The 19,842-nt window shown below is 37.3% G+C and overlaps 1 protein-coding gene across 1 annotated transcript in view; it reads left to right on the forward strand.

Annotated features, from left to right (window-relative positions):
- The window catches only part of DNAH3 (dynein axonemal heavy chain 3), a 69,724-nt gene that overhangs the window by 17,608 nt on the left and 32,274 nt on the right, over nt 1–19,842 (forward strand). Inside the window, exons 18-37 of the mRNA XM_037385043.1 lie at nt 870–1,014; nt 1,302–1,513; nt 1,839–1,930; nt 2,362–2,476; nt 3,075–3,191; nt 4,441–4,620; nt 5,845–5,981; nt 6,676–6,877; nt 7,786–7,878; nt 8,187–8,297; nt 10,157–10,271; nt 10,688–10,886; nt 12,156–12,264; nt 12,545–12,658; nt 13,749–13,925; nt 15,821–15,912; nt 16,334–16,553; nt 17,374–17,508; nt 18,738–18,849; nt 19,397–19,638. Of these exons, the coding sequence (XP_037240940.1) occupies nt 870–1,014; nt 1,302–1,513; nt 1,839–1,930; nt 2,362–2,476; nt 3,075–3,191; nt 4,441–4,620; nt 5,845–5,981; nt 6,676–6,877; nt 7,786–7,878; nt 8,187–8,297; nt 10,157–10,271; nt 10,688–10,886; nt 12,156–12,264; nt 12,545–12,658; nt 13,749–13,925; nt 15,821–15,912; nt 16,334–16,553; nt 17,374–17,508; nt 18,738–18,849; nt 19,397–19,638 (2,919 nt within the window). The remainder of the gene's footprint in view (nt 1–869; nt 1,015–1,301; nt 1,514–1,838; nt 1,931–2,361; nt 2,477–3,074; nt 3,192–4,440; nt 4,621–5,844; nt 5,982–6,675; nt 6,878–7,785; nt 7,879–8,186; nt 8,298–10,156; nt 10,272–10,687; nt 10,887–12,155; nt 12,265–12,544; nt 12,659–13,748; nt 13,926–15,820; nt 15,913–16,333; nt 16,554–17,373; nt 17,509–18,737; nt 18,850–19,396; nt 19,639–19,842) is intronic.

Below are 19,842 nucleotides of genomic sequence, written 5' to 3' on the forward strand. Positions count from 1 at the left end.
AGGCATCTAGTACATTTAATTAATGTCAGTTAACAGCACTGATATGTTGTTATAGGTAGATCAGGGTAAGTAATTAAGTTTCTCAATACATGATCCTGATGAGGGGTGTATCCACACAATTTAAATGACATGACAAACAGCTTAGTGAATACTTGAAGTTAAAATTTGTCTTGGAATGTCAATACTTATGTTTCTCTGCCTGCATCTCACATTGAGTGATTAAAAGTTTTATGAAAGGTCTGTTGGCATCGTAAAAGCGCAGACTTGGGACTCAATCTGAATTCAGTGTCTGCATTTCAGACAGTATTTCTCTGTGCTTCACCTCCCTACCTGTAAAATGAAGAAGGCAATTCTTTTTTTTTTTTTTTAACTCTAAATCTTTGCACATTGATTTATACTGTAAGGTCTTTTGGACAAAGACAGTATCTTACCATGAATAAGCACAGCAATTAATATCTGTTTTGGTTGGAACTCCCAGATCTTTCTGTCACAGAAAGAAATAATCACAAGTTAAAAAATACATCCTATAAGCCTATGTGACTGAGGAGCTTACATCCCCGTTTCAAAGTGGGTTGGTGACTTGTGAGCCTTGGTTTCACTGAATGACATGGTGCATTATCTATTTTTAAAATAGAAGCATACTTTTATATTTGAGTAGTAAAAGATACAAATACCTAGGGGAATTTTCAAGAACACATTTGTCTTATTTACCTAAACTCTGCAGGCCTAAATCTACAAATCTGGCTGTCTTTATGACATTTTAAAAAACTGTATTCAATATTACCTATGTAAAAGTTTAAAAAACAGTAGGAATTTTTGATGAAAATAAGATATGTTTTTTTAAAAAACATATTTTTTTCCCCTTAAAGGCTATTCATAAAGAAGAAGAGTTACTTGGGCTGGAGAAGAGTCTATTTCCTCAACTGCAAGCTATAATTGCAAACAAACAACGTTTTGAGCAACTTTGGATTACAGCATATAATTTCCATACCAAATCTGAGGAATGGATGAATGGTGAGGCTTTGATGTTCATTTCATTTGATTTGATGAAACATGTCATTTTTCAGTCAGTTAAGTAGAAGCTGAAGAGGTTGATTAATTGTGAGAAAATTTTGAAGAAATAAATGCTGTTAAACTGTGAAATACAGTTGTTGAATTGGATTTTGCATTAAGATCATCTTTTGTAACACAATTGATTTCCATTTAAAGGAGAATTATTCTAAATACCGATAGATAAACCACCCTGGAAAACTCCCTATTCTGATGTGTCTGCTGTGCTTTTTTTATGCTGTCGTATTCAGGATCTCTCCAGAAGTTGAATGCTGATGAAATTAATGAAGAAATTGGAACTATGTGGAGGACTATGTACAACCTCAGTAAGAGTTTTCCAGATCTGGCTGGGCCTAGACGCTTAGCAGAAACTATGAAGTTTAAGCTTGATAAATTTAAACAGCATCTTCCTGTCCTGTCAATTGCCTGCAATCGTGGAGTGAAGGAGAGACATTGGAAGCAGGTACTTGAAACTCTGCTTTAACTCTGAGGGTACTCTACCACAGAAACTGGCCGTTCACTATACTACTTTATATATTTCGTACTGTGAAATATGGTAATAGTTCTGTATTTCACAATAAGAAGAGCCTTTATCCTGTCACATGATAGAACCCGTTTTGAAATTTGTAGTGGTACAGACAGGACCTTCTCTGAGTTAATAATTTATGGTGGAAAAGCAAATTAGGAGGTTGCATTAATACTACTTCAGCATTTATTTCTTGCCATTTGAGAAGTCTGTTACAAACATGCATCTTGGTAATAGATTTTAATTCGTATTTTATTTTCAGATTAGTGAAATTGTAGGATGTGAGATCAGACCTAATGAAACTACTACTCTAAAAAACATGTTGGAATTTGGACTCTCAAAATACATTGATCAGTAAGAAGTTTATTCTCATTTTTTAGATAGTCACTGTATTTCATATGTCAGATACCAGCTAATAGTTTGTTTGGGTTTTTTTGTGTGCAGTTAGAATGTGCTGTAAAATCAGCTGTATTTTATCAAGCTATGGATAGAACTGTCAATTGTTCTTGTAGCACAAAAGCACCAAAAACCAGAGTCATATTCCTAAACCACTTTATGTGCCCAGTCAGAATTTTCTGTCTATATTTATCTTCAAATTAATATTAATATCTCTAACTTGGTGACCCTGGAAGTGCAAAAAAATATTCCTTGAAATAAAAGCTATGATATTATTAACAAATTCATATGAATTGTAGTCTGATATGCAACTCTACTTACAACTGCTTTTTTTTGCTCTTTGGCTATGTTGCAAAAACATTTCAAAGATATGTTTGATTTCAATTTAGGCTGGAACCTATTGGAGCAGCTGCGAGTAAGGAGTATTCCTTAGAGAAATCGATAGAGAAAATGAAATTTGAGTGGGACAATATGCAGTTCAGTCTGGTGAAGTACAGGGATACTGTGAGTAAACACCAAATCAATACATATATATTGTTGAAAAGAATTACTTTGATTCTGAATACCAATTGAGAAATATTAAAGGGAAGTTACACCTGATTCATTGTGGCATGATGAAAACTGGTATCATACCCCAGAGCCCGGGCAAATGTCTCTGTTACTATTTATCTATTACTATATCCCCTTATATTTTGTCCTTAGTATCTGGGTAACTTGTGATCTCAACATACTCAATCTAACAAAACTGTAAGCCTGAGAGCTTCTTCATTGTTGTATGGAAAGTTGGACAGCAGTGAAATTTTAACTTGCCCTGAAGATATAAGAATCATACTGCAAAAGGTTGAGTGAGAAGTCACTAGCATCCCTGGCTAGTTTCTCATTCATAAAACAATCTATCTCTTGACCTTCGAAACAGAGATGTACAGTGGAGATACCATTTCATATCTTCAAACATCTTGCAGGCTTTCTCAATGCCTTGCTGCTTTCTTACCTTCAACCATCATAGGGAAGGGGGGAACAGGAAGCCAAATGAATGTGAGGCTTAAGAGCAGTGAAATAAAGCAACTGGTATTTCCCTTATCAAAATGTGATGTATTTACAGAACACCAGCATCCTGTCAGCAATTGATGACATTCAGCTTTTGCTGGATGATCACATTGTTAAGACTCAGACAATGTGTGGCTCTCCCTTCATCAAACCAATAGAAGCTGAATGCCAGGTAAGGAAAAGCTGGTTTGATTGAGCTTGTTTGTCTTGTAATAAGCTTTCCTTAAGTGCTTTAAGGTGTTTTGGCGTGATAAGAAGTTATATAGTTTTTAACTGTTTCTAAGAACTCACATTCATATTTTTCTTCAAGAGCTTTGAATTAATGGTTTCCAGACAATGGTATGCAAAGCTTGCTTTACCTCTAAAGAAATGGTAATTGCATTGCTAATCTATTCATTGCAAGCATGGGGTTTTAGCTGAATGTTTTGGGAATGGGTCAGTTGATTTAAACAAATCCCGCTGCATTGTATAAAAAGACATAGGTGTCTCAGCTGTGAGAGAGAATTTATTTGTAATCCTCTGTTATTGGCATGATCCATAAGGTTTCAAATTTGTTTAGCTGTCCTACTATTTTGTAAAGATGTGATCTTAAAGATGATGAATTTCTAATAGAAAGATTATGCAGAGAGAAGAGACTTCTTTCCATCAGTATTTAGTATCACTTTTTCTGGCCTAATAGTGATGATTTGTATGCAATGCTAAGACCTAAATTCTATCCTTTCCTGTGGACTTTAGCCAAATCATAGGTAAAGCTGAGTGAAATGAAAAGGAACGATTGATACAGAGCTATCTTAAACAATTTCCATGTACCTCTTGCAGAATAATGAACAGTAAAGGCTGGCTGTGTTTTCTCCCTGCAGTACATTCCCTGCATATCCCTTACAGCATGGGCTGTCAAAGTCACAAAAGCAATGCAGTCTGAGATTCTTTATTCAGAAGGAATCTCTGCTTTTACTGCTGATTTGTACTGCTAGAGTTGCATGAAATAGCTTTTTCTGGTGGGCCAAACATTGAACCCACTCCACATAGGGCCTGTGAACTGACATTTACTCAGTCTGCTGAATACCATGTTAAGCTTTTATCATTTCATTGATGATAAGGTAGAAAGTACAACAGTAGAATTAAAAGAAGAGATTCTGGATTGCCATGCTAGTCATCTCTGCACTATTTAGGCAGTTCTCTCACAACTTTCCATAGACCATGCTAGTGAAAGAATACATCTGTTGTTTATAAGAAATTTTCATGTGTTTGTTAGTGTTTTTAGAAGAATGAAGTTTTTCTGTTTTTTAAAATTGTTCAACTGTGGGTATTTTTCTCTCTTTGTTATTTTAATTTGAAACCAAACAACTCGTGCTCTGATTCCTCAGCGTAGATTAATTACTGATACAATTTTGCTTAAATATCAAATGTTCTCATTACAGGCTTGGGAAGATAAGCTGTGTTTAATGCAGGATATTCTAGATAGCTGGTTAAAATGTCAGGCAACATGGTTGTATTTGGAACCAATTTTTAGTTCAGAAGACATTATAGCTCAAATGCCTGAAGAGGGCAGAAAGTTCGGGGTTGTGGATTCATACTGGAAGGATATTATGGCACAAGTGGTAAGTGCTTGCATTTAAAAAAGCATGTGTTTTTATCCCCATCTGGTAAAATGATTATTACTATCATGAAGATATACTAGCTCTTCTGGAGCTTGATATTTGTGTTTAAGTCACAAGAATGTATAATATGGAGTGGAAAATCCCTTACCTACAGCCCACCAAAATCTAGTGTTGCAGTAAAATTGGTAGATTGTATCATGATTGCTTTGAGATTTCTGTAAAGGCTGGATATTGCAGGACAAATTAGAGTTCAAGTAACATTTTAATTCTAAATTTTCTGGCTTTTGTATGGTTAAATTATCAGAATTAGGTAGAAAGATGGATGGTTTGTGCTTTCAGGATCTCCTTTAGAGTTCACTAACAGTTTGTAGAAAGACTTCTCTGGATACGATTAGATTTTGCATTAGGCTTTTAAGGTGTACACATTATTAGAGCAACTAATTTTTTTTTTTTTTGCCTATGATTGTTCTCTAATATGTGGGGGAATGGTTATTCAAAACTTTGATGAATACGTACTGAGATGATAGTGTGTCAGGATAAGGTAATAGGGATAGTAAGTGCAATTGCATATCCTGTTCTGTTCCCTGTAAGTAAGAAGTTGGGTAAGAGGCCAGATACTTAGTGGTAGTGTGAGCTGAGGTGTTTGTCAAAAACATAGGGAGTGTGTGTTTGCGAATTAAAGGTGTGTGTTTGCGAATTAAAGGTGTTGAAATAATCAGATATTATTATCTGAATTTCTGAATATATCTGAATAATATCAGAATAAACTAAATAGAACTTGAGACCCATCTAACATCTCAGACTTGGTGAATGATGAAGCCTGTTCTGAAATAGGTGTGTCCTTTCAAATTACAAGTAGTGTTATCAGAAAGAAAAAATGCAACCTAGGTGGCAAGGACAGAGAACAATTGTCATGTACTGTGGCTCAGTTTGACAGAACTTACTTGTGAATGGAAAAAAATGTAGCAGGCTCAAGACACAGGAGCAAGTGCCAAAGATTTTAATTCCTGTGAATATTTCCTTGTTGCATCATTGTCTGTAAAGTTCAAATTGGTGAAATTGACAATCTGGAAAGCAAACCTATCAAATAATGCAGATATATTTAATAACATGAAGGCACACTACAGAGAATAATATATAGATTTGTGATTGGTGATAACAATGTTACTGTACAAACCTATTGCAACTTTTAACAGTTTTTGCTGTGTATTTGTTTTTACAAAGGTGAAAGACACAAAGGTACTTGCAGCAACTGAACAACCCATGCTGTTAGACAGACTTGAGGAAGCAAATACTCTCTTAGAAGACATTCAAAAAGGATTGAATACTTACTTGGAGAAGAAAAGATTATTTTTCCCAAGGTAAATTAATTAAACAGGCCTAGGTTAGAGACAGAAAGCCATTTCAAATAATTTCTACTGAACTGAAAAGTCTCATTTTATAAACTCACGTGGGGGACAGTCCAGTGCAACAAAAAATTAAAAATCTGTTCCTTTCTCCAGACATAATTAATTTGCCTTGGCTGCAGTTAAATTTGCAATGCCAGGGACAGGCGGAGGTGGGGAGGCAAAATCTGTCTAGCACAGCATAAACTTATGATTAGAAAGACATTATCACTTACAGGGCATTTTTAAAGGAACTTGCTAACTTCCCATGTCTGATTTGCAATTATGTCTCTGCCCTACCCTTTTTAGTTGAGCAAAGGTGTGTGGTAGGAATTATATATGATTATGAGGAACAGGATTCTATGCTTTTACAAGGTACTTACTGGCTGCATAGATATATCTGGGCTTTCGTGAATAAGTCTGAGAACCTGTCTGTCTTTCTCATCATAAAAGGATGGTCATATTGAAATTCTGAAAAAACAGGTGCGATGAGTTTTATAATGTTAAAAAAATACTTAAGAAAGGGGATTTGAGATAGCAATTTCTTTTCTGTTGTACTAGTGTCCTAAGCAACAATAAAAACGATTCTATCTGTCTTGCATTAATAGATTGTTAATGACAGTTTTCATGATTGGAAAGTGCAAGTTCACTAATTGTACTTTTCTGATAGATTCTTTTTCCTGTCTAATGATGAGCTGCTTGAAATACTGTCTGAAACAAAGGATCCCCTTCGAGTACAACCGCATTTAAAGAAGTGTTTTGAAGGAATTGCTAAACTGGAGTTCACAGAAGATATGGAGATCGTAGGCATGATCAGTTCAGAGAAAGAAAGTGTTCCTTTCATAGATAAAATCTATCCAGTGAATGCAAAAGTAATTTTCTTTCTTTTTTACTGTATGATATTAGATTAATACATTGCCTAAAGTGTATGTTTTGGAAGGAAGGAGGTATAAAACATTTAGGATCAGATCATGAAAGGTGTTTAGGAAGTGACAGTGCAGACTGGTATTCTAGAACAAAAAGGATTTCCTACAAAAAGTTTGACGACATATCAGTTTTGCAGTAAATTCCTTTAGGCACTCTACCGCAGCTTTATGCACTTACTACTTCTTAGATGTAGATGGATAGATAGATAATATATATATATTTATAAACACACAGACACACACATATATATACACACATATATGTAACATTGCACAGCATGGCTGAAACAGAGAGAAATGAGGGAAAAATGAATGCCTGGCAGTGAAGAATTAGTTTTCAGAACTTACAATGCTACTATTTCTACTCAGAACCCTTTTGAACTAATGCTCTATCTCAGTTCCAGCTTTTTCTGCTGTTCTCAATGTAAAAGTATGGAGCTGAATTGCTGTATGGTAACCAAAAAGAGATAAAAGGTGGGGTGTGTTGTGAGTTAGATACCCTTTTTCCCTTAATCCTCCAGGAAGAAAACATGCCCTGGGTTAAAATGATCAAGTTTAACTTACCATGCAATCTGTGATGTGTATTTTTAGTTTATGCTTATATGAAACATATCCAGCTGTTCCTTCAGCTGGATTGTCTTTAGAGTTAGCTTGATATACCTGCCTTCAGGCAGTGTTGAACTGCTGTGTTGCCCGTCAGAATTTGGGAAATTTAAACCTTTCTTCCTCCTATATACCACACCCAGATCAGAAGGAAGCATATTGAAGCCTAACACATTTCAAAGGATTTGTTCTTTAAGAGGAATATAATCAGGAAATGTGTATTGATTCTTAACTGTTTTTTTTTTTTGAAGGGAATGGTAGAAAAATGGCTTTTGCAAGTAGAGGAAATGATGCTGGCCAGTGTAAGACAAATTATTCAAGATGGCATAAAAGGATATGTCAAGGTAATTGTTCCTGATTTACAGTATAAAATAGATTTCATAAGCAACTGTATATGAATAGGTTGCTGAAATTCTTAACCAGGGAAACATGTTTGAAGCTAAGTGGGAATACAGCTGTCTTTGTTCAGTAGAACCAGTCTGAAGTTTTAACTTTGAATTTCTTGAAGAAAAAGTATTAAAGTTTTCCATGCTGATTCTCATTTATTTACAGAATGAGACAAAAGAAATTTGGGGAAAGTAACTGTTATCAGTGCTATAATCTAATGTGTTTATATGACTTCTTGTGTCTGGAATGGATCTTTTTGTTTAAGGTTCCTCGAAAAACATGGGTACTTCAGTGGCCTGGACAGGTGGTTATTTGTGTTTCATCCATTTACTGGACAGAAGAAGTGTCTGAGGCTATAAGGAAAGGAACTTTACTGGTAAGATTTTCTTCTACCTTTCTATTTCTGAGCACTAAACTTTGATTAATTAATAAAAAGCTGCTTCTAGCAAAGAAGATCCTCACTCAACAACATACTACAATTTACTTATGCAGCGTGCTTTATTTTCTGTTTCCTTTTTTCTTGTGTCTCATTTACCTTGATGTGTATCAGGAGAAATTCCACTGAAGGAAATTGTATTACTACATTTACAAGTGATACTGGTGTAAATAAAAGTGCCAAACAAAAAGTGATAGACTGTTGTTAAACACTGTGTATTTTTATTTCTAACACCTGTCTTTGCATGTGAAGCCCCAGGGAAACGTGCAGGCAGAAATCTCTCTTTACAGAATGGCGCAGCTATTTGTCTTGTTATTGCTAGATTTTCCTGGTGATAAAGGTGCAGCAGCAAAGTTTGTTGTTTCATACAAGAGACTTTTTTTATGTGTTTGTAGTGTCTCTATCATCAGGGCAGTTAAGTATTACTTAATTGAGGCTAATCAAATGCATGCTCAATTAATGGAAATAATTTCCGATTCGTTCAGTGGGTTTTTGGCTGATGCTAATTGAGCTAGGTGGATGAGGATTTATTTGGGGATTAATTCTCAACAGAGTTAACAGAGTGTTTGAGCTTATTTTTAAATGTGGAAATAGAAAAGTGTTAATAAACTTTACACCAAATACTACCTTTTAATATTAGGTCTTTGTTTCTGTACCCTTGCTGAATATCTTAGGTTTAACTTGCCTATGTTGTTTAATACCATTTGAAGATCTTACTCCACTTATCCAGTCAGAAAATATTCATTTCTTTCAAAGAAAATATCCTAAACAATCCATAGGTTAAGAAAAATGAGAAGGAGTCACAGAACAGTGAATCACATAATATAAGGGACCTCTGGACATCATGTAGTCCAACCCCTCTTTAAAGCAGGGCCAACTAAAGGAGGACTTGCTCCAGTATGCCCATGCCCATCTTCTGTGGAGGAGCTGAGAACTGACCCAGTACTCCAGATGTGGTGTCAGCAGTGCTGACTAGAGGGGAAGGATCACCTGCCTTGACCTGCCGCTAATATTTTTCCTGATGCAGCCAAGGATGCTGTTGCTCTTCTTTGTCTCAAGGGCACATTGATGGCTTGTTTGTCTTGGTGTCCACCAGCATCCAGGTGTTCTGCAGAGCTGCTTCCCAGCTGGTTGGCCACTAGCATGTACTGGCACATGGGGGGTTATTCCTTCTCAGATACAGGACTTTCCCCTTAGTTGAACTTCACAAGGTTCCTGTCTGCCTATTTCTCCAGTGTGTTGAGGTCTGTCTGAATAGCAGCACACCCATCTGGTCTGTCAACCACTCCTCCCGGTTTTGTATCCTCTGCAGACTTGCTGAGGGTGCACTCTGTCCTGTTGTCCAGGTCATTAATTAAAACTAAATTAATCTTTTGTTTCATTAAACTTTCTCATTTAATAATAATAAAATAATTTAAAATTTTTACAGTAAATTTAGGAGAAGCTTAGATTTCTATTAATTTTATTAATTTACAATTTACTACTAATTTACAGAAGAAATCTAATCCAAATTTACCCAACAGAGGGAATCTGCTCATCTCCTGTCGTAGAATTTTGTCATTCCTATTAGGAAGATAAGACTTCTGCTTATACTATTTTCAGGCCATAAAGCTTTTTGAAGTTTTCATAGTAAAATAAAATGTCAGTATATGAAAAAGAATTTTAAATGTTTGTGTAACGCCTGGACTTCCATTATTTTGTTTTGTTGGAAGGACTGTCTCCAATGACTGCACCCACGGGAGCTGAGGAACTGCTAGCTACAGCATTGCCTTAATGCCTATGTTCTGTTTCTGTGACAGGATTTCTTGGAGAAGAGCAATCTACAAATTGGGGACATTGTTGAGTTGGTGAGAGGAAAGCTGTCCAGTGGAGCCCGGCTGACACTTGGAGCTCTTACTGTCATTGACGTGCATGGTAAATGTGCAGTTGCTGGTACTCTCATTACATCTGGGGCAGTGCTGCTATTCATTGGTTGAACTATTTGAAAGAGGCAGCTAAAATGCTTTCTTTAACTTGAAACAACTTTTACAGAGTTATTTCACATTGTCTTCGGGAAAATGGAGATTTCTCAGTCCTGCACAACCATCTTGTGTCTACTTAGAACAGGCACTGGAATCTAGATCAAATTAAGCGGATTCTTTATGCAAAACAGATGCAGACTCCTTTCTAACATGAAAGCCAGCCTACTACTCTAAGTGTTGATTTACTTTTACATAGCTATAAGTAAATGCTAGTTTACTTACACATTGTTTTAAGTAAACTAATACAGTAAAAGTATTTTTCAATTTTTCAAGAAGAATTTTTCAAAGATTTTGTCTCTTACTCTGCAGCTCGTGATGTGGTTGCAAAATTAGTTGAAGACAAAATCACAGATCTGAATGACTTCCAGTGGATTTCTCAGCTGAGATACTACTGGGAAGAGAAGGATGTAATAGTGCGAATGATTACAACAGAAGCTAAATATGGTTATGAATATTTGGGCAATTCTCTACGTCTGGTGATAACCCCACTAACAGATCGATGTTATAGGTAAAGCCATGTTGTCTATGAATAATATTTTCATGTTTTTGATTGGTCTGTATTTACTTTCATTTGTTATAGTTACTAATAACAGGAACCTCAGCAGCTAAGATTTTCCTGTAGATTTTAGAGCCAAATCTTGCATATCTTCTTTACCCAAATGTGGTAAAATATTTACAATGTGTAGGTTTCTACACCAGTAGAGTAATAGTCTCTGTTGTATCCAAGAATGTGCTTCTGAAAAGGGTTGGCAGCTGATGGTACTGGAACTGTGAAGAATTATACAGTAGCACTGGTCAATTAATTTCTTTGAAGTAAGACATACAGCCTGCCTGTAAAATAAATTAGGTAATTACAGAGCCCTTCATAGATGTTTGAATTCAGTTAGCTCCGTGTTCCTTCCCTTGCTTGCAAGAGGTTGAAATGGGAATACTTCATCCCCCAAGGCTGAAGTATTCAAGGGCATTTGGTATTTCACTTCTGGTGAGCCCTGGAGACAAAGGTCAGCTGTGAGCTGTGAACTCACCATCATGTAGAGGGCACTTGTAGTAAAGTGCCTATGTTAATGCCTGTGCTGGTAAATGCTTAATCTTTTGGCATTCGCAGTTGTGTTGAAGGAGCCATGTGGCTGGTGCATTATCTGTAAACTGGGGTGGTTTTCATTAGGATTAGCTCAATCTAAACTAAGACTACACAGTCAGCTGTGCCAGATGCAGTTTCAGTACAAGCAATGAGCAAACAGATTCTAATCAGCACAATTTAAGTTATTTTTGGTGGCAAAGGCTTTGAATGAGGCTTTGTAAAATAGTCAGACCACTCCAGTGTTCACAGGGATCTCATTTTTAATATGAAAATCACTTTGAGAGCAAGGTGATTCCCAGGTTTATGAAAGAAATTTTATACTTTCTAAGCCACTTCTAAAGATTGACTTCATTTATGAAGCCAGCTTCAAGTTCTTGTCGTGAGGAGTGCCATGTGGTGAACGTGCTTTATGCAAACTCTGTCATTTTGCTTATGGCACTGTGCATTTGCTTGTGTAATTCAGGATATATGAGGTGGATGCATGTAACACAAAGCCTTGACATTCCTTGTAGGCAGAGTGGGTGAATGGAGCTTCCACAATTGGAAATCGGTTATGAGACAATACTGGGGTATTTTTAGGGCAAGCTACGAAGTTGGGAAGTATATGAACGTATCGGAAAATACTTATCCATCCCTTCAGAAAAAATCTGTTGTTAAAGTTTACTATTTTTAATGCCTGTGTTCTTGTTTATGTAGGACATTAATGGGTGCCTTGAAATTAAATCTTGGTGGTGCTCCAGAAGGACCTGCTGGGACTGGCAAAACAGAAACAACAAAAGATCTAGCAAAAGCAGTAGCTAAGCAGGTACCAAAATACAGACTTTTTTTCTTTGCATTGTTTATGTTTGGATATGTAGATATTACTTGAAATTTCATTCTTGAGCAAGTACTACTTGTTCGGTACCTATTCTTTATTCATAGAAATAGCTGGTAAGAAGCACACATTTAGGACTGTGACTATATGGCATTTTATTGTTATAATCCAATGTTAGCAATAATAATCCCTTCCCATTTTATATGCTAAGAATTTTATAGTGGACTTTGTGTTAATACTGAGAGATGTTCTCTTTGTGGTTTTGTTGTAGTGTGTGGTCTTTAATTGCTCTGATGGTCTCGACTACAAGGCAATGGGGAAGTTCTTTAAGGGACTGGCGCAGTCTGGTGCATGGTCCTGCTTTGATGAGTTCAATAGAATTGAGGTAATGTGTTAACTCAGACAAATAAAATGGTAAATCTTTAATTTAAGACACAAGAAGTTTTAGATTCAGACATGACAGCATTATTGCTAATCTTCCACTTTTAGTTGTAGTATAGCTTCTTGGTTTTGATGATCACTGACACAGAAATAGGTACTGAGCTGCCTGCTGTAGGAGCACATGTCTACCTGTGCTGTGTTGCAGAAATCTTGTGTTCTGTGTTATTTTAGCTGAAAAAATTGTTCCTGTGCAATTTCCTCTTTTGTATGTGACACTCATTTGTTGAGAGAGAACTGTCCTCCTCTTCTCCTTGAGAAATCAAGCTGTGGGGCTGCTTTTGTCTGTGTTCAGCACAAGACAGGCAAATCCCAGTGGAGGGATTCCTGTGGTGACTAGCCAAGTGTCACTAACTGAGTGACCTGGTTAACTGGCTCTATAACCAGACACATCTAATCCCCTCCTTGGTCTTACTCTGAATTTTTGGGTTTGTTTTTTTAATTTGGTGACTAATGACTTTGATTGAGTTTGTTGTTATCTTGATGCAATTAGATTTAAGTACTAGTAAAAGTGGAAATTCCATAGAGTTCTACTTTTAGCATCTTTAACACCTTGATTTCTCCAGTTGTCTGCTGTAACTTGTTTTTTAATGAATTCGTGTGAGACTTTAAAGCTCTGAGAATTGGTGCTAGGCTGTGTTACCCATTTTTTACGTTTACCCTCAATTTGGGGCACTGAGTGAATCAGTCTTTCTGAAGAGCCTAAATTCTTTAAGTTGTCTGAGATGAAAGTGCTTTTGGAGGCCTCCAGAGGGAGTTCCTGCCCACTAATTTAATGTCTACAACATTCAGGCACGTATTTCCCTGTGCAGGCTTTTAGAAGCCTCTGCTACCTGCCTAGTTGGTTGAGTAGGGAATGGTTGCACTAACTTGCAGAGGACCGCTTCAATAGGCAGCTAATATTTAGGCTCAGTTATCAGTCGCAGGGTGATTTTGAGCCAGAGGAATGCAAATATAGCCATCAAAATATATAAACAAAACCATTTTATATTGTCTCGGAGTTTCTAATGTTTTCCAATCTGTTCTGTCTGTATTAGGCTGAAGTATTATCTGTAGTTGCCCAACAAATACTTAGCATCCAGCAAGCTATTACTCGCAAACTCAGAACATTCATCTTTGAAGGGACAGAGATCTCTCTTAATCCTACATGTGCTGTGTTTATCACGATGAATCCTGGGTATGCTGGACGAGCAGAGCTGCCTGATAATCTGAAGGTAAATCTGGAATCCTGATTTTTTTGTAGATATTTAACATAGTAGGTAATATCTATAGTAATAAGAAAAGCAAGGCAGCAATCAAATAATACAGTGATGTGCTGGTTTTGGCTGGAATAGATTTAATTTTCTTCACAGTAGCTGGTATGGGGCTGTGTTTTGGATTTGTGCTGGAAACTGTTGATAATTCAGGAATGTTTTCGTTATTGCTGAGCAGTGCTTACATAGAGTCAAGGCCTTTTCTGCTTCTCACCCAGCACCACCAGCAGGTAGGCTGGGGGTGCACAACAAGCTAGCTGGGGACAAAGCCAGGACAGCTGACCCCAGCTGACCGAAGGGATATTTCATACCGTATGATGATGTCATGATCACATATAAAGCTGGGGGAAGAAGAAGGAAGGAGAGCATGTTTGGAGTTTTGGCGTTTTGTCTTCCCAAGTAACTGTTACAGATGATGGAGCCCTGCTTTCCTGGACATGGCTGAATACTTTGCCTGCTGGTGGTCCCACATGAACCCGTACATCCTCATTACCCATCACCACCTTTCCTGTCCTTTGTTATAAGATGCAGATATCATTCCCTTAGTCTATGGACCACCCTTGTGAAATGCCTGTAAAATATCCATAAATGTCCACAAAATGTCCATTGAGTTAATTTAATCCATGACTTTGGGCTCCATCTGTTATGATGGTCACTTAGGACAGGAGAGCTGGTGTGTTGTGTGGAGTTACTGGGCTTAGCTCAGGTTGGGTTACTGCTGCACTTACACTGTTTCTCGTAAGGCTTGTCTGCCACTGGTTCAGGTGGTTCCTGCTACAGTAACTCCTATAACATGCAATTCAAATAATGGGTTACAACAATTTAAAAGTATTCTCGTTACAGTCTTCATTTCTGGTCCCTTTGAGCCAGGTTGTAGGGTTTAAGATTGCAACAACTCCTCCTGTTGCTCCTCACCTAGCTAGTAACAAGGGGTTTCCTGTAACATGAAATTCAAGTCCTGGGTTACAAGAATTTAAAGGTATTTCCATTACAGTTTCCATGCCTGGTCCCTTTGGACCAGACAATAGGATAAATCAAATGTTAAAACGTTGCAATAAACTCCTCCCCTTGCCCCTGCTCTGGCTTGGACTTAGCCACAGACTGCAGTCCCTTAGGGGTGTACCTGCCTCAAGTGGAGCCTTATCTATGAGCCACAATCTCTTCCCAGGGGTGTGCTTGCTGCAGCATAGACTTATGCACAGCCACAGTTGCTTTGAGATGTACCAGCTCTGGCATGGGCTTCTCCATGGCCACAGATGCTGATAACCCATTCAAGTGTATTCTGCTGTGCTTTTTGCTAAGCCTTAGCGTTTAAGGATTGTACGTAATGCACAGATGAAAGGTCTCAGTCTAATCATTCTGATAGCAGTTCACAGCTTTAACTGTACTCTAAGTGGAAGTTCTCCTGGTTTACAGTGGCTTGGCAGTCCAAATCCCAATTTAAATTTATTATAACTTTGCAAGTTGCTGAGATACTGTAGAGAGACTGATGTGGTCCTAGTTCTTTTCCAAGCTTTGCCACATTTTTTTTGTGACATTTTACAAGACTTTAACCACACCATGTTCTAGTTTGCCTATTATAAAAGTGAGATGAATGACACCTCCCTTTCTTCTATTAATAGTTCTTTAGGATTGTGACTTTCTATACATTCGTTCCTGCAGTGCTCAGTACAGCCCCTTGAACCTCTTGACAAGATCATAATAGAATAGAATAAAATATTAATGCAATCTCATAGATTTCTGATGATTCCTGAATTCTAGAAGCTCATGAATTTATAGAGAGATACTATTCTTAAAAAGCAAGCACATGTCTTACCATATTCCATCATCTAAGCTTGTATCTTTTTTTCTTACAGGCACTGTTCCGAACAGTTGCCATGATGGTTCCAGATTATGCTTTGATTGGAGAAATTTCACTCTATTCAATGGGATTTTTGGACTCTCGGAGGTAAGACATGCTGAATTTTCCACATCAGTTGAGTCTGATATACCTCATTCCTCTATAAGGCATATATGTGTGTTTGAGGCATGTCATTCTGGAAGGCTGTCCGTGTTCTGTTTCTCCAGAAAGTACTTTTTAATTTCTTTTATCATCAATTCTCATTTACCGCTTCATGTTGACAGATATGCACCTCTACACAGGATCATTTGCAAAATGTATCATAATATCAAACAGAATTCCTAAATGGCACACACGTTCTCTGGCATGGCAGAATCTACAGTTTTACTTCCTAGGTGTTTTGGGCCATCTTGTCAGCTAACATATCTGATAATCACTGCAGTTACTTTGTGTGTATATAGGTACTTAAATTATTTTCCTTGCATGGTGAGATATTTTCATTTTACATGTGATATTTTAATATCCACAGTCTTGCCCAGAAAATTGTTGCCACTTACCGTTTGTGCTCTGAGCAGTTGTCATCTCAGCATCACTATGATTATGGAATGCGTGCTGTTAAATCTGTCCTGACAGCTGCAGGAAACTTAAAACTGAAGTACCCAACTGAAAATGAAAGTGTATTGTTACTTCGGGCTTTGCTGGATGTTAACTTGGCCAAATTCTTGGCACAGGATGTGCCATTGTTTCAGGTAAGCTGTCAGGCTGGTGTGTTTCAGTTTTGTGTTGATGAGGTCCATTATAAGCGCCTCAGAAACAGGTCATTGTCTTAATTTAGAACAGTTTGATCTAGATGCTGCTACATTAGTGTAGTTATTTCAGTCCACTGATCTGTCTGCACTCTTTGGTGTTGTTGGGATTATTTTGAAAAACAAACTTTCAGTGGTGCTTTTTAAGTTATTCTGTAAAATACTTTACAAGGTATCTTGCTAGAAGTTATTTTTGCTGTTTCATTCATGGAAACTATTCTTTGGAGTTTGAATTCTAGCTTTGTGTTGCAAAAGAGATGTGGGCAACTAAATTAAGTTCAACTAGAAATTTGAAGCCAGAATGAAAATGAGGAAGTTCCTGTTTGCATACGGCTTTGACAGAAAATAAAGACTATGTTGAGCTACACAGCAATCAATATTAAAGACGTAAAAGATAGGTTACAAGCACACACGGAGTCATTGCTCTGAAATTTCAGCACACATAGCCTTCTCTTTAATCACTAAAATTCTTTCAGTCACTTTCACACCCTTTCCTGTAATGCTTTTTGGGGCAAATTTGCAGAAGGTTAAGCCTCCTTTTTACAATACCATTGTGTGTATAAGAAATGCAGGCACTCGTTTCTGTCTTATGCATACAGAATTTTGTGTGGCTACAGTTTGCCTAGAAGTAAGTTTTTCCAGCTGAGGATTTTTTCTCTTAACTGTATGAGTGTTATTTTACTTGTAGATTTTTATGCTTTTGGAATTTTTCCTTTTTGTAATCTGTGTTTAAATAGTGTTCTATTCTGCCTTTCCTTATCAGGGCATCATATCTGACCTGTTTCCTGGAGTGGTTCTTCCTACACCAGATTACGACCTGTTTGTCAAGGCACTAACTGAAAATATAAAAAAAATGAATCTTCAACCAGTTCCATGGTTCATTGGAAAAATTATTCAGGTTTATTTTCTCATACTTCTGGGGAAGAAGAGTGTGAGAGCAGAAACACTCTTAACTGTCTGTGACATGAATGAATACCTAATGGTTTCCACGATCAGTTAATAAAATATTGCAAACAGCATATTTTTGCTGAGTAAAAATCATGCTGTAAAAGCTTGCTTTGCTTATAGCAATTTTTTAATTCAGCCAGACTGTGAAGGAGCCAATATGTGCACCTGCATTGTAGATCTTATGGTTCAGGACAGAAAATTAAACTGAGTCTATTACTAGCTGAGGCAGCATAGTCTAGTGAACAGAATTCTGGACTGGGAGTCAGGCCCTGTTCCCAGTCTGCTCATAGTCTCCTTGAGAAGTCTTGAAAGAGGTGACATTTTGCACTCTTGCTTATGCTTCACCTTCAGCTCTTTGTTCCCATTGGTCTCCCATTTACTAGTATTGGTGACCTTTTAAAAAAATGCTTAACTTTTTTTCTTTTGAGTAGTGCAGCATAGTGACAGTGTAATGTCAAGGGCAAAAATGCATGGCCTGGGGCAGGATCGTGAGGGGCCCCTTCAGCAGCAGTTCAAATTTCATGGCTTATGTTCAGACTTGGTTTATGCTGCTTTGCAAACCATGCTTTATCTTTCATTTAAATAGGGGTAGTGTTAACTCATTAGGAATTTAAGCTCAACCAGAAAATACCTGCCTTAACCTGAGATTTTAAATCTTCTTAGTGGTTCTTCTTACAGCTCTGTTTGAAGGTGATCTGAAGGCTTTGACCTGAGTTCTGGCAAGATCTTGTGGGGTGACTGAACAAGTTTCCACTCTTGCAGTCCAAAGTCAGCCTCTGTGGGACCAGTCATATGACACATCCTCAGAACTGTAGTTTCAGTCCCTTTGTGTTAGCTTCATTGGTAACCGTTGATTTCAGTTCAGGCTTTTGCACCGGGCTGTGTTCTGCAGTGTCTGGTTAGTGCATTCACACCCTGTACAATGATGCTGTTACAGCTGAGGGATGACATTTAGCAAGGAGGAAGGGAGGATGTCTGGAGGCAGTGACTTCCTAAATTATATCAGTGAGAACTGCCGTAATAACACTGCCTTCTGATTTGGGTTAATGCTTTGGTGCAGATATTTGGCTGATATTTTGTCCTGTCACATCTGAGTGCAGGAGAGATGCCTCAAGTTTCATAAACATAATGCCTGGTTTTGTTCTATGTTAAAGAGCCAGTCTCTTGTCACTGATACAGATATATGAAATGATGCTGGTGCGCCATGGTTTCATGATTGTTGGAGATCCTTTGAGTGGAAAGACCTGTGCGTACAAAGTGCTGGCTGGAGCCCTTGGCGATTTGTGTGCAGGTAATGTTCAGCCACAAACTTCACATTAAATGAAGTTAATTCTATGACTAATGTTTTTCCTTTGTGGAGATATGCCCAGTTTATTAATTGTCCTATATTCTGCTTTCTCAACTGGAACATTTCTATTCGTTGAGCTATTTTTGTCTGATACATTTGTGTGAAAGTATTTTTGTCTGCATTTACTGGAATAGTAAAACATACTAATGTATTTATGCTTTTCTGAATTTTGTTAAGCATTGTATTTGTGCATAATACTCTTGAAAAAACTGGCTCTGATAGGAAGATTGTAAGTAGCTCACATAAACATATAAAATCTATTCTGTTCTGCTTTTTCTTTTTTTTATGTGCTTTTGCACATAGGACTTTGTGCTTTCCTTGTACAAGTAACGGAATTTCATACTTACCGCTACCTAGCTGCAAAATGTCTGGGTTTTTTTTGCCTTGGGCAGCTAAAGTAGGATCCTCAAGAATCTTGTTCTGTACTTTCATTGCTGAATGAAACTAACCTATCAAATTCTCAAGCTCATCTATTTGTCTTTTTACAAAGCAAAATCCATGGATGAATATGCTGTTGAATACAAAGTTATTAATCCCAAAGCAATTACTATGGGACAGTTGTATGGCGGTTTTGATCCTGTAAGCCATGAGTGGACAGATGGAGTTCTTGCAAATGCCTTCAGGGAACAAGCATCTTCTACCACAGATGATCGGAAGTGGATTGTTTTTGATGGCCCAGTAGATGCAGTTTGGATAGAAAACTTGAACACTGTGCTGGATGATAATAAAAAGGTAGCCTAACTTTTGCCAGTAACCTTGTCCTTTAATATACATACTTTATTTTAGTACTAGCAATATTATTACCACGTTGGTCAAAGGAGGTGTGAGACTCAGGAAAGGCAGATGTGCTTAAAAGCATTGCTTTTTTCCCCAGTTACATGAGTGGGTTTATTAGATGATATTAAGCTGTTACTTCCCCCTAGAAGCTTTGTCTTG

The sequence above is a fragment of the Falco rusticolus genome, chromosome 4 (assembly GCF_015220075.1).
Source record: "Falco rusticolus isolate bFalRus1 chromosome 4, bFalRus1.pri, whole genome shotgun sequence".
In the NCBI taxonomy this organism is placed as follows: Eukaryota; Metazoa; Chordata; class Aves; order Falconiformes; family Falconidae; genus Falco; species Falco rusticolus.